Consider the following 23,786-nt stretch of genomic DNA (forward strand, 5'->3'; position numbering starts at 1 on the left):
CAACAAGTTATTGATTGTGTTGGGATTCTTCTTTTGCTGTTGTTGAACAATGTATTCGGCTTTGATCAATGTAGAATGTGTAATGCAAAGTTACTTCCAGAGCCACCGTAGGCTAGACCCCACCAGGCTACCGGCTGATGAAGAGGTCAGACTAATCAGTCTACCGGGACATCCTCCTGGCCTTGAGTACCAACTCCGACCACATTAAAGGGTGTAGTAAACATAATCATCTTAACAGATGTTGCTTGGGTTGAAGAAAACAAGGATACATACACAGCAAATGACTATCACATGCTGCCTTTGGCATCAATAGCTGCAGAAATGGTCATAGAGGTTGTGTCCAAATGTGCACGACTGGTAGCAGTGAGCCCGTTTTATCTTTCTGTCCACAACGCAGAACTAAAAGATCTGCACTATGAAAAACTTCTGCGTTCTGTTTGTGAATGCAATTTGCACAAAGTAGGAGCAGATGAGGTTGCCTGATATGGCAATTTCAGCCTTTAGGTGCGTCAAATATGCTAATGAAGGGCAAAAGTGAGAGGAGAACAATTTAAATGTTCTCGTATGAGTCCCACTGTCAGTGAATGTATTCTGGGGTTTTACAAAAAACATCCAATATCAATGTTAAAAATCTGATTTTAACTCAGCCGTAGCACGGTGTGGCCCCTCTAACCATGCATAAACCAACCACAAATATTCCCAATTGTTTATCAGGTGGATGTGTTCTCTTCAATAACTTCTCGAGGATTAGAAGTCCCAGAGGAGCTGGATGGGCCCCTTGTCTGCGTTTCAGACCGGATGGACCTTCTGAACTCATTTCCTTGCCGTCTGTGAACCTCAACACTGGCTTATTGTACCTGCCTTTGCTCCGCTCTCCACACAGCTCCTATGTGCTGGACTTCAGTCCACTGAACTCTCATAACTTTAACAGCAAATTTAGAGAATAATACAAAAATAGTAAATAATTGTCCAGCCCTTACAGATGTGCAGGGCTGCTTCTTGTATTTGCAGGATACCACTTCCTTTGCGACATTGGATCAGTGTTTTGCCGACTGTGAATTGATCTGAGAGAGGAAGCGTTTGTTTAGATTATCGGGTCAGTGCACCTGGGTCTGACCAGGGATTCCTGGTGTTCTCGGCTAAATATCTAATTAGATCTATCCTGAAAGGCAAATAATCCGTCTGGAACCAGAAGTCACGCACACAAATGTTGGACTTGGGTTCTTCTCAATAAGTTTAAATGTAAAAGACAACCTGTTTCTTTCTGATGTGATTTTGTTGTGTCGAGGAAACAAGCTCGTGAGGTTGAAATCGTGAATTTAAAGTAAAAGCAACAACTGCACATTTAAAACACCAAAACGAAAAGTAGACGCTGTCTTGCTTTGTTTGCTCTCATAAACCTTGAAGAGTCACTCCTCGTATTTATTTAACATCTAGTCTTACACATGCTCAAAATACATACGCAGTCAGTGTATCGGACATACTTTACCTAAATGAGACCTCCCCAGCAAATCATCCATACATGCCTATTCTCAGTTCTTCAAAAGGACAAGGAACCACATGGCCAGTGTGTTTTCTCACTAAGCACCTCGGCTCTTGCCCCTAATCTCCAGGGGCCACAAATGGTCACTGTAACAGGTTTCCCTGTTACCCGGACTTGCACAGAGGCAGCACACAGCTTGAGGTAGTTCCAAAATGCTTTTATTACCAACAAACACACATACAGGCTCGGTGACGCTCTTTCCTCTCGCCTCTCAGTCCCTCCTGCTCTTTATTGAGAAGAGACAACCCCAGCTGAGGCTGATTAACCCTTAGCCCCAGCTGAGACTGATTAGACATCATTCCGGCACTGTTCCCTGAGCCACACCCCCGCTCCACCCACTCTACAGCTGAGTCTAACCACACCCCACTGCCACAGTCACCAAAAGGTTTGATGTGGAAACCCTGGTGCCACGTGAGAGACGGTATTTTTCCCACCATCATCAGCAAAGGAGGGATGTTGTTGCACCTCCCCAACTGAGTCTCAGACACACATTGAAGGTGTTTTGGCACATTTTGAAAGAACAACACCCTATTAAGACAGATAGTGCTGGTCCATGCAGATATTTTGGCAATTATCTGCATGTTATTAACACATGAGTTTATGAGTTTTTAGAGAAAATCCCTCGGCTTTCAATTACACCCATAGCAGCTGAAAGTAAATGAGCGTGTGCACACCATGCGTTCCATGGTGTGAGTAATTGTTTTGTAAAAAAAGGGCTTTCACAGTCCAATAATCTCTGCAGGCTCATCAGATGGAACAGAGATCAAATGTCAAAAGCAGTGGTTCCTAACTTTGGAGTCGTGGCCCTCAACAAAGGGTTGCAGGATGAATCTAAACGTCGCATGATGAATATTAGGGGGAAAAGAGGGCGATAACTCTGCATAAAACAGGCCTCTGAATTGTACAAATAAAGTCATTTGAGAATTGAATCAGATCGATACTGACTTCATTAAGCAGATTGGGTATCGGTCAGTTGTGACCACTTCTGTTCATTTGCTGCATCAAGCTCATTTTGATGCGTTGAGCTCCTGCTGTTACTCATCACTTCCTGCGGGAGCTTGGCAATGAACTTAAGTAGGAACTACTTAACTGTATGGGACACAAGAGAAACGTAAAAGTGTGTCCACTAATGTCATAATATGGTAAAAAAAAAACAAAGTTCTTGCATTATATAGTTGATTTCCTTGTGTTAATTTAGAAAAAAAAAGATCCTGCACAGTTTGCAGATTTTAAATTGTGCTATAGGCTAAAGGAGAGCACTGGTATCAGATTGAAACTTAATATTGGCAGTTACAGAGTACAACTGCTATGTACTGTGTATACATTACTTCATATTATTGGGAAACACAAATTTGATACTCTGGACACAGGGACAGCTTTTGTGGTCAAGCACTCGGACAGTGTGCCTACAATTAAAAGTGAGTTCTAACACAAGGATTTGTATGTGAATCATAGACCTACAGTAGTGCACTTTGACATGTTTTCTTAGAGGTTTGTGTAGGATTCATAAACCTTGCATTTGACCCGAGGTCATCGGGGTAACATGTGAAGCACAGAAACTTTACATGTAAGATGTTTACAGAGGCAGAACCTTTTGGTTGCATTGATGTTTCCTAGATTAGTGGGTTGCATGCATTTAAAAAGGAGCATACTCATTACACAGTGAACATGAAAGCACGAGCCAGGTTGTTCATGTCATGAGGTTTTTGTGGGTGTGTCTTTTTCTTGTTCTCACTTTTGGGCAGAAGGTTGATAGATTGATTGAGGGAGGGGAATAATTTCCAGTTTTTGTTTTCATAACTTTGCCTTTTGAGACAGGAGATGTGATTAAAGAGCTTTGCAAAGAACGTGATCTGGACTTGCTTTGTGAGAAGCATCAAATGAAGCATGGTCAGCAGACGGTGTCCTGTATTGTATGATGACGATATGGTTGTCTGAAACATCAACAACAGCAGCTTATGTTATACATTTGGTGTATGATAGGCGTGCCTTACAGGCTTATGATTAAGACTTATAACCCTACTCAAGTTCATGTCCCAAAAAGGTCTCTTCATGTTGTGTAGCATGTTTCAGGGCCCTATGATTGTCGTTCAGTTTCAAATGGGATGTCTCCACGCTGGTCCAGGCTTTCCAGCCCATCCCAACACCACAAACAGAAAAAAACATCTGAGATCAAAGAATTGTAATGAAGTTAACCGCTAACTGCAGGTCTTACAGCACATGTTGGAAGAAAAACTGCAAACATTTTCCTTCCCTGAAGTTCTATCAGTTAAGAGTGATTCCTTCCAGCGTGGGTTATTTTACCAGCAATTGGTGCTCCGGATTGGGTGATATGGTGATTTAGGGCCTGCCCTTTGTTGTTGAACATTTTTTAAGATCCTGGTTTGTTAGTTGGAAGTTATTAGTTATTCATAAGGGTTAGCATTATAATTAACACGGTGACCAGATTAAACAAATTCGAGATCCAAAGGAAAAGTTGAGGAAATCTCCCGAGAGGAACATGTATTTATGACATTTACACTGCTATAAAAATGTGACATTAGTGTCAGTGAACATTTGTACAAGATAATTACAAGCCAAGAACACCTTGTGCCTTTACTGGACATACATTACACTTTTGTATGTTCTGCAGCATTTATGTTTCGCAGTTAAAGGATATGTTGGAGAAGGGTTGTATCTTACGGGCACTTTTTGAGACAAGAATAGTATACAGCAGTGGCTTTAGCAAAAAAGGCTTTACTTGTCTGTTTACTTGCTGTCTGTTTGTTTTTTTACCTTAGGCCAGAAACAAGCTAGCTCTTTCCCCCAAAGAAGTATGCAGTTTAGACTTTATTTTGAAGGAGGAATCCAGTTCTGACATTGCATTTTTGTAGCACACTTTGCTTTGTTTGTATGCGTTGATGATCCAACATTCTGGCGTTGATGAAAGCTCAACAGGAAAGCTATTGATAAAAATGAATTTTCTTCAGCGCTGACAAGCTGACGTTGTTTATATTTTTAAAATGTCATATTTCCATCTTATATAACATATATATAATAATTTGTCATCGTTGTACAACAATATTAATCGACAATTGATTGCCAAACTTGCAATTTGATAGTTTACATGTCCAATATTTAAATGTGTGTGAGAGTGAAAGCATTCAACTTTACAAAGTGTTACAGTCGATTTTGTAAGGGTAAACAACCAAGACCATCTCAACACAATATCCAACTCTCTGACCGATTTAATGTTGTATTCGTGAGGCCATAACTTTCCAGTTGCCCGTTACCGTGATCTATTTGTCATCATCCTCTGTTGGTAATGTGATACCATTAGTCAAAACCTCCCCCCTGTAGTTATGGCCTGTGAGTGAAAGCCTTGCATATGTGCTCTTGTTCAAAAAGGTATCATACCAGGGGATTCTAGTATGAAAACTTGTTTGTCTCAAAAGTCTAGTAGAGAAGATTTTGATCAGGTCCAGATGGTGAAGTTTAAGAATTGTATTTTTTTTAAAGTAAAAGGTTTAAGAATACTATTCAGGAAAACACAGTCTTGTATACATATAGCATGTTATTGTACCGTTACTCTACATAATGTGAAATGTTTTGGAATTAAACATATTCAGTAGAAAGTGACATTGATGGATCGTGCTGTGATTGTGATTAGGCCTATTATCTCATACTGCATGCTGATGCACAAATCAAGAAGAAACTGGGTCAGTACTGCAGCCATATTAAGTTTCTAGCAATGACACAACAAAAGTACACTGCTTTTCCCTGCAGCTTCTAGGTTTGCAAATGGCAAGTTCAGATGGGACCTGAAAAAATTTAGTCCTCGTGTTTCACTGCAGGTATAAATAAGCTGAGCTGAAATTGGTGTCCATATGGTGTGTTTTGTTTGTTTATTTTCCTGCATTTGTAATTTTGTATGTGTTTTTTCTTTATTTCATAAAACGAGTAGTGTTCTATCAGTCCGTTGTTTCGTGAGTTGGGACACGCTGTACTCACAGTATTCAATGTTGAAATCTGCTATGCTGCTTTCGAGTGCTCCGCGTAAACCCGTGCTTCTGAGAGTATACACGAGCTGAGCCGTCCCCTCAAAATGTAGCCAAATTGAAATACAGTCGGTACTTCTTTTTTTTTTATCAATAAAAATGTGGCTACACTTTTTTACCAGAAAGTGACGACATTTCTTGCTTGTGCTTCGCTATACACCACACCTGGCAGCTGAGCATAAAATACTTCGACAATTGGACTTTTTCAGCGTAGGTGGTAATATTACGACGGTACGCGAAGGCAGCACGCAGCAATCGAGGAGCGAGAGAGAGAGAGACAGAGAGAGAGAGGTGGGTGTGACGTCATGGCATGGTGCCCCGTCCATGTTTGGCGAAGAAAAAAAGTTTTGTGTCGCTGTCGACAGTCGTTTCGAACAAACTCCAGATACAACCATAGCTGAGGAGAAGCCCAGTAACTTATCTTCAGGGGTTGTCATATCATAATTGTTCTCTAAGATGGCCGTACTTAATTATCCACCATTACTACGTTAGCGGTATCCAAACAAAAACTGGCAAAGACCCCGGCGGGCGGTTCTGGATTTAGATCACGTTACAATTAACGGCTGGTCGCTCCGTCGTTCAACAGTCTAAGCTAACGGTTTGGGGGGTTTTCTTTCCCTGGAAGGACCGTTGTCTTTTCCCTCGCAATTGAATGAAAGGGCTCTTAATTCCTCGGAGAGCCTTCGCATCCTCCGCCGGGTCCGCTCCGAGGGGTGGAGGCTCCGCCGGGCAGAGCCGGGCTTCGAGATGAAGATGCCCAGGGGAGGGCGCCTGCTCCTGGCGACGTGCCTCGGCTCGCTCTTCGTGCTTGTGCTGTACTTCCAGAGCATCACCAAGCCAGGTAAGACACCCAAATCACACTCTTTAAAAAAAAAAATTAAACTACACGAACCGTAATTGTAAGGCTTATGTGCCGAAAATAAAGCATTTATATTTTAGGGTATATTGTCCATAAATAAAGGATAAAAAAGCTGCACTGCACATAGCATACATACCAGTTTGGTGTTGTATTTTAGAGACGAAAATGGCACTTTGGATTCATAATGATAAAAACAAAAAGGTTACCACAGGAATATCACATCATATTCAATGTCACATGGCGGCATACAAACAAGGTATGGGGGACAGCAGAGTGCTCGTCCTGTGTGTGGTCCCCTTTTCGGTGCAGCCTTCTGGCCTTTTTTAAAATGTGGCTACTTAATCATTTAACGCAACTGGCATCCGTCCTGAGACAGACAGCATGTGCAGAGGGAGAACTCAATGAGAATGAAGGATGAATAAGCTCACTGTGAGCAGTGGGATGTTTTGACAGCCCCCTCCTACAGACCCTGCATTCCTCTGCTTTAACCTTCCTCTCTCCTCTTTCCTCTCCTCTACCTTTGTCTCCCTAGTCTTTAGTCCATTCTAGACATTGAATGGCACATTGGTCCACAGGGGGTAACTTTAGACCCCCAGGGAGAGGAGTCGGTGAGAAAGGGAGGGAGAGGTAGAGATCAATGTGGCCTTTAGTTGATGGGAACTGGGTGACCTTTCACAGCTTTTGGGGCGAGATGCACGCCCAATTGGATCATCCGCCGGTGTGTGTCACAGTTTATGACAGGATGATGAAGAAATGGTGAAACATTCAAAAGCGTCATTTTACACCCGTGGCTTCACCTAAATTGTCTCCAGCCCTCCCCCGCAAATGGAACAGTTCCCAAACAGTGAGTAATCGTGAATCACCTTTTTAATAGCCTAGCACACGTGGAATGTGCATGAAGCTTTTCCGTGGCGGACGCACAGGCCACGTGTAGCCGAAACCCCCGGCTCAAACGACACACAGGCGCTCGCATCGACTCGCCTCCACCGACGAGGTAGATATTACCTTTTAGAGCACCCGACCTGTTCAGGCTTGTCTTCTTCACAGTCCCACTATTAGACGTGCAGACCATGTGGAAAATGGGGAGGGAAAAGCATGTTGGAGGCACACACTGGAGAGGACGGATTCAAAGGACGGCAAGAAAAGCACAGGGCTTCCTTAAATTGTTGTGTACGTCTTTCAGAGGCGATTTTAAAAAGCAACACCAGGTGTCTGGTTCAGCACCGTACCATCCCCTGGTTCATATACATGTGATTTAGTCCTGGCTTATTCGTTTGACTACTTGTTCTTGAGGTATAACCACATCAGTTCATGTCAATAACCTCCTGTGTAATGTTCTATCTGATGTTACGATGGATGACATTGGTGAATGTTGTTCAACAACAAATTGTCCCTGATCAGATGATACAACAACACAACTTTAGAACCAACCCCCAGGTTGACTTTTCTAAACAGAACTTACATCACACTTAATAGGAAATACAGCCTAAACGGGATTATATCCATTTCCCCTTTTAAGAGTGCTGCACCGGTAGTTTTGAAGACTGCCATGGCGTTTCGTAGTGTGCTCACATGCCAACATCACATGGTTTGATGTTTTACCCAACACCCAGAATATAGAGGACATGTGTTGTTCCAGTGGCGTTACCTGATTGTTGATTGAGAGATTGGTACGGGTTGAAGAGAACATCGCCGTGGTTGGTGTTATATGTCCGTTATATCTGCGTTATATATGTGTTAAATGTCCCAGTCTTGTGAGTTATAAAGTATTATACACTCTCTCACCCTTGAAGCCTTGTAGTCATATATGAGAAAAGCCGATTATGTGTGAAAGTCTCCTCCTCAGCCTCTTCAGAACCATTTTTTTTCCTTCATAAAACCTTCACTCAACAACAAGCTCTTCATACTAAACACATCATATAGTAGAAGAACTCCCTGTTAGGGTTGTCACGATACCAAATTCTAACTTCGATACGATACCTGCCATAAATATCACGATACCTGATACTTACGATACAAGACCAGAATTCGATACAATACCACAACTACGATACTGGTATATTTATCTATAATAGTAAAAAATAAAACATCTGTTTGGTTCCCTTTTTACCAGCTTGTTCCTTCCCAGCTTTTTCAACACTTAACAAATGGCATTAATATTAGTATTAGCCTACAGCAAGATATTAATGAGAACTACATGGTGCCATCATAGCATTGATTATACACGGCTATGTAGGCCTTTTGTCTGTATCTGACCAGATGACTACATAGTTCCTTCCATAAGTATGAGCAATTGTAGAGTTCATATTTTATCTTAATTCATGGAATAATTATTTTTCCTTAAACTAAAATAAAAAAGACTAAAGCTGAAGATCCACCAGCATGTAGCCATTTTGCATCAATTGTGTTTCATTTAGTACAAGTGTGTGCATTGTGACCTCATGATCATATAGACTGGTCGTCAAAGGCTAAGGTTACAGTGTTCGGCTGTATGTGGGTGAGCTTAAGGTGTGCACCATGTTTATAATCACATTTGATTACCTGTCGTTCTTTGAACTCTTTGAAAAGTTCGGGGTGTCTGTCTGAAAGGTGCTGTAATGTTTGACGTGTTGCTCCTTGGTCTGAGTGGCTTTAAAACACGTTTTGCAGACGGGTCTTTGTATGTCAGTGGGCCTTCCTTCACTGTCTGTATGTCAGTGGGCCTTCCTTCACTGTCTGTATGTCAGTGGGCCTTCCTTCACTGTCTGTATGTCAGTGGGCCTTCCTTCACTGTCTGTATGTCAGTGGGCCTTCCTTCACTGTCTGTATGTCAGTGGGCCTTCCTTCACTGTCTGTATGTCAGTGGGCCTTCCTTCACTGTCTGTATGTCAGTGCGCTTTCCGCATCTTTTTTTTATACAAAAAGTCGCAAAAAGCCGCCTGCACGTGACGCCATGTTGTCTCCCCAGCGATCACTGAGTGAGAGCGCTGCGCAGTCAACGCGCTGGGCAGCATTAAAGCAGCGGAGCAGCGCGTCCGTCCTGATCGCGCGCTATTTTAATAAAGTATCGATACTAAAAATATGCAAAACCCTATCTTTTAGAACGGTTCCTTTTTAGTATCGGTACACCGTGCAACCCTACTGCCTGTACTTGCAAGTTGAAAAATATCCTCATGCTTTGAGTTTAGTTGTCTTCGTAAGCACATCTCCTTTTATTAAGCTTACTGTTTTAATATTAGACGGAAAGCACAGTGCTGTATTGTCCGACTTCCTCTGCCAACACCCTTTGGTTTGGGGGAAAACCAGGAAACTCAGGAAAAACGTGTGCTATTAAAAACCCATTAGTTGGGTCATGTCCGATTCGTTGCTCTATTAACTGGTCATTCATTTGGGGATTTGAGCTGGTTAGATTCCTATATGTCCCCTGTAGTTTTGAGCCGTAATTGCAGTTCCTGCGTACGAGACGGTGCAACTTCCTCCTTGTGTCTTGTTAAATCATTGTTGTTAAAAGATGCTGTGCACATTGGCGACTGGGCCAGACAAACACTGCGTAGCATGGTGCTCGAGGCTAAACCACAGCCAGGTGTGTGGCGTGAGTGTGCAAGCTTTACCAATAAAACTTATCGCTCATTAAAAGGATCAATCAGCTTCTCGGCAGGATCTGTTCATGCATGGATTTGAAGTGATGAATATGTGACGTAGTTCTAGCTGATGGGCAGAAGGAAATCAACCCTGTGACCGCTGCAGCTCTATCCAAACTTTGGGATCTTTCTTTATGAGAAAAATGCTTCCCTCCTTTTTGTCCCCGTTAAGCTATTTTACAAGTCTGGCTTTCTTTAAGCTTTTACAGGAGTTTCTTTGAATTTATCTCCAATAAAAAAAAGCAAATACGATACTTATCTAACAGCTGCATTTTGGGGAAATAACCGGCGTGCTGAGTGATTCTAGAAACATTCCCACTGTAACTTTTCTTTTTTTTAAACTTTTTTTTTTTAACTTCCTCTGAAATAACTTCCATCAAGCCAATGTAAAAACTTTTTTACAGAGATGAACACCCAGTTTCTTCTCAGACTCTCTTTCATGTGGTTGCATTGACTCAGCAATGCTGTGCATACGTGTCCTCGTATCTTACCTCTGCGCAGAAGGCTAAATGCTCAGTGTGTGAACTTGTCGGGCATGTACAAGGTAAGGCACATCCACACTGGTGCTAATAGGGCTAATTGTATAGTACTGCTCAACTAAAGACGTACAGCATGTCTAAGCAGCCTATGATCATATATGGTTTGCATCCTGGCCTGGAAGCTGAACTGGCGTACGTTGTCCTTGAGCCGAACCAGGACTTGGGTCTTATGGTTTTGCACTTGGTGGACTCATCATTTCTACATGTGTGTCTGTGTTCAGGGCGCTGTCTGCCGTACATGCCCCCCTTTCCAACATTTCCCAACTTCATTTACGTGAGGCTTCATGTCCTCACGTAATAATGGAGGGTGAAAACACTCTTCTCTTCCTCTTCCCCTAAAGCTGGAAAAAAAAGCATGTGAGCATCTGAATGCCGTATTGTTAAAGTTTTGGTTCTTATTTACGCTGTGCCACTGTTTTCGGTTTCGAATGTCCTGTGTCACAACTGAATTTTGAAAAGAATCCACTTCCACGGATGGATGCCTGGGAGGTTGAAGATTGTTTTTGCCAGATATCACTGATTTGTTTTGTACTTACACTCTTCATTCACAAAAGCAGAATCCACTCGGCTGGTTCTCCTGACAGTCCACCTCACAACCCCAAGCAGAGGCCACATCCAGGCCTGCTCTGATGTGCCCACAGAGTCAGTGCACAATTCACCAGGTCATGTTTTACTCAAACCTGCTGGAGGCACAAAAACACTATATTCTTTGTCATTGAACACATGTATTTGCCCATTCACACATACAACGTGTAACCTTGGTACTGAACACACCGGCGCTACTTTATGAGCACACATGCACTGTGACATCACCTTCAGCTGTTGTGAAACAAGAATGTTGTGTTGCCATTGAGGACATGAAACCCAGAGGTGACGTATCGTGTTAACTCACACCACACATACTCAGACAGGTCGAAAATGAAGGGTTTTCACTGCTTAATATAACGGACCCACTACTGTGGAATTTTAAAGCTGAAAATAATTTGTGATAATCAAAATGGTGCCTTGATTTATAGTGTACATGCTCAAATATTTTCCCATATCTCCCATCTGTAAATCAGCAAGGATTATATACTGGGATCACTTTATCCCTTTTGGCTTCTATCATACTGGCTCTAACATGAAAATCTGTTGTAGGAATATTTGTGTTGATTTGAAAAAACTTTGAGGGAACATGGAGCGTAAGGCTACACCCACACGACTACGTTTCCATTTTAAAACACACATGTTTTGCTACGTTTAAGCCCAGCGTCCACACTACCCCGGAGTTTTAAATCTCCAAAAACAGACGGGTTGGGAAACGCTACCAATGCCGTGTTAGTTCCGCAACTCTGGGATTGTGGACGGTACAACGGACTTCCAGCCACCGGCAGAGCTACCAGTGTGAGAACAGGCAACAACGGAACCGATGAGAAACAAGTGAGAGACGTGTTTTGACCAAATTTATTAACCCAGAATTCCTAAAAACGTGCGTGTGTGAGAGAGAGATAGATAGAGCAAGTCTTAACTAAGTTTGAAAAATGTAAGTTGTTGCATTTTCCCCCTAAATTGGTCTATTTAATAATATAGAGGAAGATTATAGAGGTATCAACCTTGGCCTTTCCTTATTAAAGAGTACGACTATACTCTGTCGTATTTTCTGTAACTAATCAACTTGTGTACTTCCTGTTTACACCAGCAGTCTACCTGAATAGTCCTGTGATAGTTTGGACAAAAATCATTTCTACAACGATGCTGAAACTGTGGACGTCGATCGTTTTCGTTTTCAAACCCCAAGTTTGAAACTTAGTAGTAGTGTGGCAGTAGCCCAAGAGTGAGATCAAAAGAAACTGCCAACCCCACTATAAAGCATATCACTGATCGTAAAGTCACCTTGTGTTGTTGTTCTAATTACCACCATGTGCAGCTCTTAGCATGAACTTGGCTAAGTTAAGCCTTTGATTCAAGCTACACCCGAAGCAAACACTGAAAGTCCTGCAGCAATGTCACTCCTGACACCCTCATTGTCTTTTCCTGCCCACAGTTGTTTTCATTCGTGACGTGCTAATTTGTGTCACTTTCCATTTTACACTGAACCAGACTTGTATACACCCAAATCGAAGCTAAATACATTGTGGTTTTCTTTCGGCACATGGAAACTTCCATTACGTGGCCCTCATAAAGTCAAGCATTCATTTAAAGTACAATGAAGTGTAATTTCACCTCTTTAAGTACATTTATAGTTATTGCCATGTGCTTTTTATCATGATCAAAGAGGGGAAGCGTTCTTTTCAGAAAGACGGAAGCTAATCTGCCAACAGCAAAAGACAGATTTGTCGTGATTAAAAAAAAAAAGATATTGACAAAAAAAAGTATGGATGTATTGGGCCCACACACATGCACACAGTGAAGGAACAGTTTGCCATATGAGAGTGTTGTCTGTTTATAATGACCCAGACAAGTATACAGGCTTAATGGAACCCTGTTTGTCTTCAAAGAAAACATGAGCACTGAAAAGGCAGCACATGTAGATGCAGTGGCCTGTAGCTCCCATGAACTTGGCTAAGTTTTTTGTTTAAAGTTGTTGTCCTTTCGTGTATAATACTGGAGAGTGTGTGGCATAGGACAGGGATACACTCATGAACATCGGAGAAGGAAGCGCGGAGATTGGATGAAGTGTTACAGGACCGTGAGTTGATGGCCGCCCACGGCGACCACCCAACCAGACCAGCCTAACCAAACACCACCAAAAGCAGAGTGGACCGCCTCAGGAGGAGAGGGAGGCGAGCCGAGATGGAGGCTAAGCTAGTCCAGCTAGGCCCTTACTATACCCAGCCTCCTCCGCACTAATGGGTACAGGAACAATTATTTACGCCCCTGACAGGCTGTTGAACTTGAAAAACTCAAGTTCAACATGGGCCTGCTTGAGTGCGCAGTACGACTGGGGCCTTTTCCGCTCTGCTATAACTGTCGCCATTGTGTCACTTCCTGGGTCTGAGAGGAAGTGGGTTTTTCTGGTGCATGTGAGGAAATACATGACAGGAAAAAAGAAAAAGAATGTGGTTTATAATGATCAGAGTGAAGTAGCCTCTGAATGTATTTTCCATTGAACAGAGAACATATTCTATGGCTGTAGTGCAAGTTAAAGCCTACTGCTCACCCCTCCAGGATAGGAAAAGCATTCCTGAGTTTAACTTTTATACACAACAAAAGATAGCACTGTTAATGGAAGAGAACATACATGCTGGCTGATGTCTTGTGGTGCCATTAGACACAAAGACCTTTTATAGGCTCTTTTTAAATGGAATAAAAAGGATCAGTAGAATGATTTTACTGCGTAGTTTATAGAGCGTTTATAGAGGTACAGACCTACAAATCAAGTGGCAGGTTCCAAGAAAAACATTTTTTTTTTTAAACGAAGCAAGATACAAGCACAACCTCCGCCCCTCAAAATGCAGACAGATTAAGACACATGTACACTCACACATTGAGAGGTTGTGTCCATAATTCTGTCAACTGGTCTGTGAGACTCTGGTTCTTTGAGCCTATTTCTAGCATCGGCATTCTAGAAATCACAAAGTTAACAAACTGTTTAGCTGGTATTATATTCATTATCATCACCATTGTAGCTTAGCATGTTAACATTAGCAAAGTATAGCATTAAACATAGCATGAGTGTGAATGTCCTTTGGTCTTGGCAAATCTGGTAAGGGTGGCGTATGAAAGAGCATTACCAAATTCAGAGGCTTCTTCTTCAGGCAACAGTCTGGATCAATGTGGTGGGATGGCCTAACCATGCCCAGAGTCATGCTGCAAGTATTAGCTATAAAAATGTCTATCCAAACTTTGTGACATTCTCTGGTTAAGCCCCACCAGCCAAGTAGTCGTGTTTGTGTTTTTTTGCTGCAGCCAATAGGTAATTAAAACCAGTTTTGAAGCACAAGTATGAAGAAGATCAAGTAGTAGTTGTTGCATTCTCCGATCATCATCAATACACTATGCCTCTTTGTGCTATGCCAAGTTATCAAAAACCTTACATTTAAAAAGGCATGAGCACAAAAGCTTAGAAACTCTATGCTAGTGTGAAGATGTGGATTGACGCCGAGATCGGAAAGGTGGTGGATGCTACGCCACTTTTCTTCTAGTGATGTGTTGCTGCTGTTCCACTCTCCTATGCCACAATGCAGCAGCATCATATCCATTCTTATTGACATATGCCACTGATTATTATGGAAATTTCTTATTTTTGTATTCATTGTGGGACATTGGCCACTGATGAAAATGTTCCACCCTAGTCTGTCCCGGGGCAATTTTTTTTCATTCTGTTGCCTCGTCAGTCCGTTCTTTTTAAATTCTGGATTCATCCTCTCCTCCGTTTGAAGACATACCCGACCCATCTCCACTTCCTCCTTTCATGTTTGGTGTGTTCCCATAGATTAGTGTTTGGCCAGTAGATTCGTGCAGTTTGTTGATGATGTCCTTTGTTTGAATTATTTTTTTAGTCGTAGTCTGTTAATTTCTACAACTAACCCCAAAACAGGTTTTACAGCTAGTGCCGATATAAAGTCCGCAAGTACTAGAGGCCAGAAACTTTTAGCCATACGCTGTTAGCAGCGGTGCTAAGGCTAGCAGAACAAGCTGATTGGCGTGCAATTCAGTCACACTGGTGAGCGCAAATGTATCGATGGAAGTCCTTCTGCAGGTTTCCGTTCAGCTACAAGAGAAATGGAGAGAGAGTTGAAAGACGGTGTGTAGGCGTTACTCCCACCGTTGTAGGACAGGAGAGTGGAAACGCATCAAAACATGCTCACGCACTTTCGAATCGACAGCATCGCCCAGAAGTGTTGATCACCGGGGACGAGGAAATTACAGCGCTAATTGGCATTTATATAGAGTACTAGCAAGTTTATTTCAATAGCTCATTTCATACACGGGGGTAATTAAGTGTGCTTTACATACATATAAACAAAAAGGAACATCTATATATAAAACATGATTCAAACATAGTACCAAATACACAAGATACTAGAAATGGAGACTAATATAATCAAAAGATAAGCAATGCCAGCTAACTCCCCTCGGTCAATTTGCACCTTTTGGCACTGAGCGCCGCACAACCCGGACGCCAGTGAAATGAAGTTCTGTCAATAACGAATACTCACCAGCACCCATGTAAATGCTTCCTCTCCATCCGGCAGTGTGTATACTTGAAAACGGACCATAAAAACATAAATATGAGCCGAGCCTGCAAGTGTGTCTTGACCTACTTTCCAGCTTCCTGAGGAAGCGTCCTCACTTTGTGGGCAGCTGAGCTTGTTAAGATGTGAACCGCACTTTTGTCGACTGAGAGCTTCGACACCGTTTTAGTCATTTCTACCTGGAACTTGCTGACTTGTCTGATTTCTATGCACGATGGGGTTTTATTTTTTTAATTTCTTGTCTACTTTGTGCCGTTTCTGTGACCTCGCAGAACCATTCCTCTTCCTCTTTCCTCAAATGACATCCAGCACTGTAACTCTGACTCTCCGAGTGCTGTGCAAAACATATAGATACTTTATCTTGTGTGGAATATAGCATGTATTAATAAGATGTAACTGTGTGTGTAGCCTGAATGCATTTTTGTTTGTATATCGAATAGGGGCAGAACTGTATACAGAGTTCTTCGTTCGGTATGTACCTTGTGTCTTTGCAGTCACAGTTTGGTGTGGAGGCACTCTTCGGCACACACTGGGCTTGCAGCAAACTCAATACACATCGGCCCCTTTATTACACGCTCAGAGCAACTGGTGGTAGAAAGTGTGAGGTCCACGCAGGACAGCGGGAGTAGTGGATGGGTTAAAAAACTAGGTCAGTGCAAAATATCAGTCGTTGGTCGCAGGACTCACCCGACACTTGACTTCATTTGCCGCTCGGTAGTCGTTGGTCAGTCAAGTTACGGTCAACCACTCTTTTCCTAGATCTAACTAATTGATTTCATTGCCAGAAGCTAAATTTCCTGTGAAGTTTATTCTGAAAAGACACGACATGCAACAAGCCTGTATTGACAATCCAACCCTGCCGTGGCTAAAACTGACCCAAGCCGCGGTATCTGAGTTATTGGGGTGAGAACGGGTTGACTTTGGCACTTTCTGAATCTGCAGTTTGTCTCACCCGACATCGTCCGCATACAATTTGTTGTCCTTTGACGATAACTGTCCAAAGCTTCCTTTTTTTGCTCCTTGTGTGCATGCAATAGAAATCGATCGGCACACCAAAAGGATGTCGCATACTGAACCTGGCGGCCGATACCCAATGATAATATAAATGCTTATATATTGTTAGAATGTTCCAATACAATTTTGATACACGCTTACACCATCGAGGGACGAGTGCGTACCGCTCAGCCCCTCCCCTGATATTCAGCCGAGCTTTCAACAGCAGGACCTGGACTTCGATCTCTGCGTGACCAGACGATGTAGCACACATGCACCCAGAGGAAGTTGAGGATTTTGGTGATCATGGGAGCTCAGGCAAGGAGGAAGGACGGGGAGAGGCTGCATCACGGCAGTCTCATTCTAGCAATCTCAGAAACCTCCTCTACCACACGTTTTATTATATTTGCGGCAGTCGCTCAGTCACCGGTACAGCTGCTGTTCTCTTTTTTTGGGTTTTCTGTTTCCTCAAAATGACAGGAACCACATAGGATTTACATCAGTTTGTGAGAGAAAAAAAGTGTGGTTTGTATATTTTCTTTCATGAGACTAAAGTACCAAGTTGACAAAGAGATTTATTACATTTGGGTGCCATTTCAAAACAGTGAAAGTTTAGACTTATTTGCTCAATGTGAAACAGGGAGAATAAAGCTTGTTCTCTTTCTGGGTTGCACACTTCCATCAGGCCTGGGTGGGGGCAGGCGAGGAGGGGGATGGGAGCAGAAGGCAGATGTGTTTACAGAGGCAGGAGGAGGAAGGAGAGCATATAACTAGGTCTCGAACCAGAAACCTCAACTTTCTCCAACACGCAGAGCCTCAAGCAGCGTGTTGTTGCCAGGCGTTGCTCTTACCCGCAGCCAATCAGCGGTGCATCAGTTTCATTGTTCTCTAAATCTGTTATTTTTTCTTTTGCGCCGTGTCCGCCGGTCAATTTGCTGTGGATAGATTTCCGAAAATTCTGTCAAATTAAGTAAAACCACATTACGTGTTGCAGCTAGAGCAAAGAGGAGACCTACAAGAAGAAATATAAGTTATGTAAGAGGAAGGAACACTCTGTTCCTATGGAATCTCTAAATGAAAGGAGAGAGGATCACGTCATGACAGGCCAGACCAGGAGAGGCATTTGGAAAGTTGGCTCTGACTGACGCAATAACCCTATACACATCTTTAGAGGGTAATTCAAACCTCTGGTCAAAAAGTGTTTCTCACTACATATAGGCTTTTGAAAATATGTATTGTTTTGTTTTTAAATGTGGTCAGACTTATATCAGTGGTGAAGTTCATGTCACATGTTCACATAAATCCTGTCATGTAAAGTTAGAAAGGAACTGGAGCGATGGACAGATAAAAGACAATGTTTTCTAACTGTAGAACCTGCTGTGAGGACGGACAGACCAGGGAAAAGCAGGAGAAGTCCATTGCAGACCCTCTACAATGGAGACCAGGTGAAAACACACACACACAACGTATATTTGCAGAGCTCTGTAATCCTTTTCTTGTTTTGCTGTACATTCCTGTAAATTGGTTTTGAAACAGTGTAATTGCATTAAAAGATTGCAATGTTACTGTTTTAGAGTGAGTTGGCAGCTCAGAGGTCCCTCCAAGGTCGCAGGGAGCTGTTGGAGCAGGCGTGTCTGAGCCACACGAGGAAGCGCCAAGTGCTGTCGCCCGAGGATCTCAAACACCTCATTGTGGACGACAAACACAGCCTTATTTACTGCTACGTACCCAAGGTTGGTTGCAATGAGTGCCGCTGAAGATTCTAGACCAGAGGTTTTCAAATTGTGAGCACCTCTCCAGGGGGAGTGTTTGCAAGTCTGGCCTGCTGATTTATTGAATCCATGGAAAGATCATAATTCCTATTGACAAGGAGGGGGATGAGGTTACACCAAGACTACGAAATATCCTTCTTATTCAGTTGATGTATTTATAGACTAGACTGTTAAGATATGCACGTTTCTTCCAGTGAATAAAAACACCCGTTTTTTGTAGGAATGTGTTTTTTGGCTTGAAAGAGAACCTCACTCCACCCCCACCCACCCAGGTAGCCTGCACCAATTGGAAGCGCGTCCTGATGGTCCTCACCAGTGATGGCCGCTACGTCGACCCTCTCGCCATCCCAGCAAACGAGGCCCACGTGGCGGGTCACCTGCGCACGCTGTCGGAGTTCACGGTCCCCGAGATCAACCGGCGCCTTCGCAGCTACCTCAAGTTCGTCTTCGTGCGGGAGCCCTTCGAGCGCCTGGTGTCCGCCTACCGCAACAAGTTCACCCGCAGCTACAACACCGCTTTCCACAAGCGCTACGGAACCAAGATCATCCGCCGGAACCGGCCCGACCCGGAGCCCGCAGCGCTGGAGAAGGGGGACGACGTTTCTTTCCCCGAGTTCGTCCAGTATCTCGTGGACCCTCGGACCCAACGCGATGAACCTTTTAACGAGCACTGGGAGCGGGTGCACTCCCTCTGCCACCCCTGCCTGATCCACTACGACGTAGTGGGGAAGTACGAGACCCTGGAGCCAGATGCTCAGGCCGTGCTCAGGCTGGCCGGAGTGGAGGAGGCACTCCAATTCCCCACGTCCGGCAAGAGCACCAGAACAGACGGCAACATGGCGGCACGCTTTTTCAAGCATATCAGCCCGTTCTACCAGAAGAAGCTGTTTAACCTGTATCGCATGGACTTCCTGCTCTTCAACTACTCCACACCGGAGTACCTCAGGACTCGATGAGGGGCGGAGACAAGAGGAGTGACATCAGTGCCATGGACGTGTGATGGTTCCCCCCCGTTAGGGATGATCACTTTGCACTTTTCTTGATTGCCATGGACAATTTTTCATCCGCGCACAGACGGGGATCCATCACAAGCACCGATTTGGGACTATGACCCATCAAAACACACCAAAAATGTTGCCTTTTTTAGCAGGACAGAATGCAGACGGGTCTTTCCAAAAATGTGTTCGAAAATGCAGTCTTTACAAACCGATCCCTTCGGTTCACTGAGAAGTCAGTATTTATTTTGTATTCACTTTGATTACCATTTCTCACCCAGAAATGACTTCTTGGACCAACCTTTGTTTACTTGTTTTTTCTGTCTGTAACGTGCTGTCGTCTTCGTGTTAGCCTAATGTGCCTTACCAGCGTTTCTGCCATGCCGACTACAGTAACATTCCTCCCAGGACTAATGAGCCAATAAATTAAAGTTATCACACTTCTGAGGAGCGGGTTCTCCTCTCGCCTCGGGGGTATGTGCTGACTGTGAAACTGAACGCGGCAGATTCAATCGAAGCACCTGCAATAGAACATCGCTGGATGGCATTTATTTATGTATGTCAGTGCATTTAAGTATTTATTGTTATAGTGTGTGCGTGAGCAAGGATTTAGGCTCATGATGTTGTGAAAATTAATTATATGTGAAAGAAGGGAAGTTTCTCTTTTTTGTTTGTCGACGTTTGCACATGAGCTCATTCCAAATAGAAATATGCTCGACAATATGAAAAAGATTCATCACATCCTACACTATGACCATAAGCGCAAAAAAACATTGCCTGGGCTTGTCTTATTAAGCTTAAATGTATATCTGAGTGGTTTTCCAAGGCAAAGTTTGCAGTCCCATCTTAAGTCGAGAGAAAGCTTGTTGCCATATCTGCTCTTTCCCTGTCTGTATTTAGCCCTGAGCAGGTAGGCTGAACAAACAACCACATAGCTGTGGTCGGGGCTCGGTCCAGCCCAGCACTACCCCTGGTCAGAGCTCCCCTTGTTAGCGTCAATGCAGGCCCATGGAGGGGTGTTCATCCACCTCCAGGCATTTCCACTGCAGAGCCTTGTTCAGCAAGTGTGTTGGAATTTAATAATAAAAAATACCTTCTTTATTTTGTTTTCAAGACAGGAAGCTGTCTAATCTCATCTCTTTTTTTTTTCCTCCAGATTTCTTTTTGTAAAAAAAATGTCCTTCTCGCTGAAGGTCTCAGTGACACGTTCTTTCATTTTTTTGTCTGTAGTAATGCTTTGAAAAGTGCAATATCTGCGTGTGAGTCTCTATAATGTGCGAACCAGCTGCCTTTTGTAAGTGACTTCCTCTTTTATTGAAGCCTTACATTTGTCCCATCATGCCATTGTGCCACATTTAATATTTCTCTCTTCTGCGAAAGCTGCCGTGGATTACAGGGTTTTAATTTTTTAACGCTCCTCTTTCGGAGCGGTGTGTGATCAGAAGCCCGGACGCTGCTGTGAGTGAACACAGCTAGGCGGACGTCTCCTGTAGTGAGTGAATGCAGGGTAGGAAATTAAAAAAAAATTTCGGGGGCAATTTTTGCCCCCACTGACTGAAATCCAGGGGCATTTATAAAAAAATTGGGGGCACTTTTTGAATCTTGTGAAATAACATTTAACCTTTGTTCAAAATAATAAATATACTTATTTAGGCTTACACTATATGAGTAACTGTCATCAAATGACAATAAGAAGACTATTAGGCAGTAGTCTACAGATTCAAAGTGTTTTCTTAGATTTTTTTTAACACAGAAATCAGACAATCATTAAATGTTATTCTTATTTCTTCGTGGATATTTATTGTTATGACATTTTTTAAACAACTATTAACAATTATTAAAAAAAAATTATATTATAACATACATAACAATTTTTAAAAAACTTAATAAAAGGGCTATACATAGATTATTTTAATTAAATTTACAAACAATTTTTCAGAAAATGAAAACAAAAATAAATTATATGTACAGTGTAGACAAATAATAAATATGTACATATACATATGAGTGGCTTATTTGTAAAAGAGCACCAGTTCATCATCGTCTACTGTGTCACTGTCAGCCATTGGAGAAGTTGCTAGTCTGACCTGCTGCCTTGCTCAGAGGGTTTTATGTGAGGCCGCCTGGCTTTCTTCTCACAGCAGACTCTACACATGCTGCATCTTCTTCTTCTGGTCCCTCCAGTGAGATCATCATGAGGTATTCCACTGTGTTGAGATGGAACAAACAAAAACAATAATAGTATGTTACATGTGATAAGGGACTTAATATAAACATGTAACCCTTGAAGTCAACTGCAGTCTCAACTAATTGTATTTATCCCTAAATAGAAGATTGTTGGGAACCACAAGATGGCAGTAACTTATGAGGATGTGGCTGCACTCTGGCTAACGTTCGCTAGCTAGCAAGCGAGCCTTTGGAGCTAACGCACCATCTGGAGCTAGCTAGCTAGCTAACGTTAGCTAGCTAAAGCGAACTAAATAAGTTCAAAATAATTACTACTAGTTATCACTCACCGGAGGAGATGGCCACGTATTTCTTGACGTTGTCGCTCCCCTTGATGAAGTCCGCAGTAAGAAGAAATCCACGAGGTGTCCTTCAATGTGACTCTCACTGTGAGCGTGTGACATGTTTTGCTGTACAGCTTTTGAGAAAATGAACGGGGAAAGTCAGCTCAAAAAACATTATTCTACATTCATAATCAAAGCTTGGCTGACATTTTCAATATAACCCTATTCACTCTGCCCCTGACAATGACTGCACTTCTTTATTGTACATTTAACAGGGTGCCCACGAGGATCTCAAAAAGACTGAAGCTTGTTTTCAATGATGTATATTTGTCCAAAAAGGTGGTCGCTAAAGTTAACATGCAGTTAATCTTCATGTTTGGAGGGCTAGGAGCTTCTGTGGGCCTGGAGGTGATTAGCTGAGCGAAACTCTGGTTCACCTTAAAACCCAGCGCACCTTAAGGGTTTAACTTATGGCTAACAATATACTGTGTAATAGGTTTATTTGACTCTAAATGGGACTGTAATGTACCAAATAAACAATATGCTGTATTGAAGAATACCTGAAGCCAGCAATTGAAACCATAAACCACAGCACCCCCCAGGTACCAAGGTTACTGACACATGACACTTGATACTGACACTCTTTTACAACATAGAGGCCGATCCTCTGCCTTAAAGGTATTGGGAATCATACCCTCATGCTAAATATATAGTATATACAGTATCTAGTGACCTAACTGTTGTAAACATTACTGTTGATGCTCTAGAAACAATATCTAGTTCAGTGTTTCCCCAAGGTTTACAGCTTCAGAGGGGACCGACCGACCGACCTAAACACAAACACTTAAAGGAAACATGGTGTTAATTTATTTGAATGACAACCACAAAGTGTGCACGTTTTGTCACTGCAGTGTATTTTTCGGGGCTTTTGAAAGAACCTTTCCAGAGTCTCTCGATATGGCCCATTTATTGAGATGTTTTATTGAGGCATGCAAGATGGTCTCCTTGCAGTCTGTTGCGGATGTTTGTCTTGACCTGCAAATAGATGAACTGTTAGGCTTTAAAAGTGATAGCTGATAGCTTAACATAGTGATAGCTTAAAGCAGCAAATCCCATTGTGAAAAGTATGTTTTACCCTGTTCATGGTGGGGAAGTTTACACTGCTGACCGGGACTGTCAGGGCAATGGCAGCCAGCAGGCTCATTGTTGGGTACAAAACACCAAACTCATCATATTTTGAGGACAGTATGGCCAGCTGTGTCTTGTTCTGAAAAGGTAAGTAAGTAAATACAGTACATAAATAAATACATTCATTAATAGATAGAATACAATACATAGAGAATGAAAAGAGATTATTTCAGTTTGTTCACAGAACATTCCTAAAACCAAAAAGAAAACAGGAATAATTCCTGAATCTATTAAACTAAACATACGGCTGTTTAGTTTAATAAAAGAACAAAGACCTGTTCTTTAAGAAAATATAACGTTAAATTACATCTGTTGTAATCTTGCGCTATAAAGAGAATTACAGGGGGGCGGGCCGCCACCCTAATATAATAGTATAGGGTATATCTAAAATATGTAAATGATAAATAATTTCTAATCCTGTTCCAAATTGGTTTTATTGTTTTTTTAAATTCTATGTTTTTTAAAAGCAATTTCTTTGTCATGAAGAAGAAGAAGAAGCGAGTATTGATAAGAGTAGTAACAAAAGCCCAAAGATAACCATCCCTACCCAAAG

General features: G+C 42.4%; 1 protein-coding gene across 1 annotated transcript; it reads left to right on the forward strand.

Moving 5' to 3' along the window:
* The first annotated feature begins 5,844 nt into the window (after positions 1-5,844).
* Positions 5,845-20,636, forward strand: LOC117733569 (carbohydrate sulfotransferase 11-like). Its single transcript, XM_034537331.1, has 4 exons — positions 5,845-6,421; positions 18,140-18,213; positions 18,343-18,501; positions 18,813-20,636. The coding sequence occupies exons 1-4, from the start codon at positions 6,328-6,330 to the stop codon at positions 19,494-19,496; spliced, it is 1,011 nt and encodes a 336-aa protein (XP_034393222.1). The 5' UTR covers positions 5,845-6,327; the 3' UTR covers positions 19,497-20,636.
* Positions 20,637-23,786: the final 3,150 nt, after the last annotated feature.

Source organism: Cyclopterus lumpus, chromosome 7 (assembly GCF_009769545.1).
Source record: "Cyclopterus lumpus isolate fCycLum1 chromosome 7, fCycLum1.pri, whole genome shotgun sequence".
Classification (NCBI taxonomy): domain Eukaryota; kingdom Metazoa; phylum Chordata; class Actinopteri; order Perciformes; family Cyclopteridae; genus Cyclopterus; species Cyclopterus lumpus.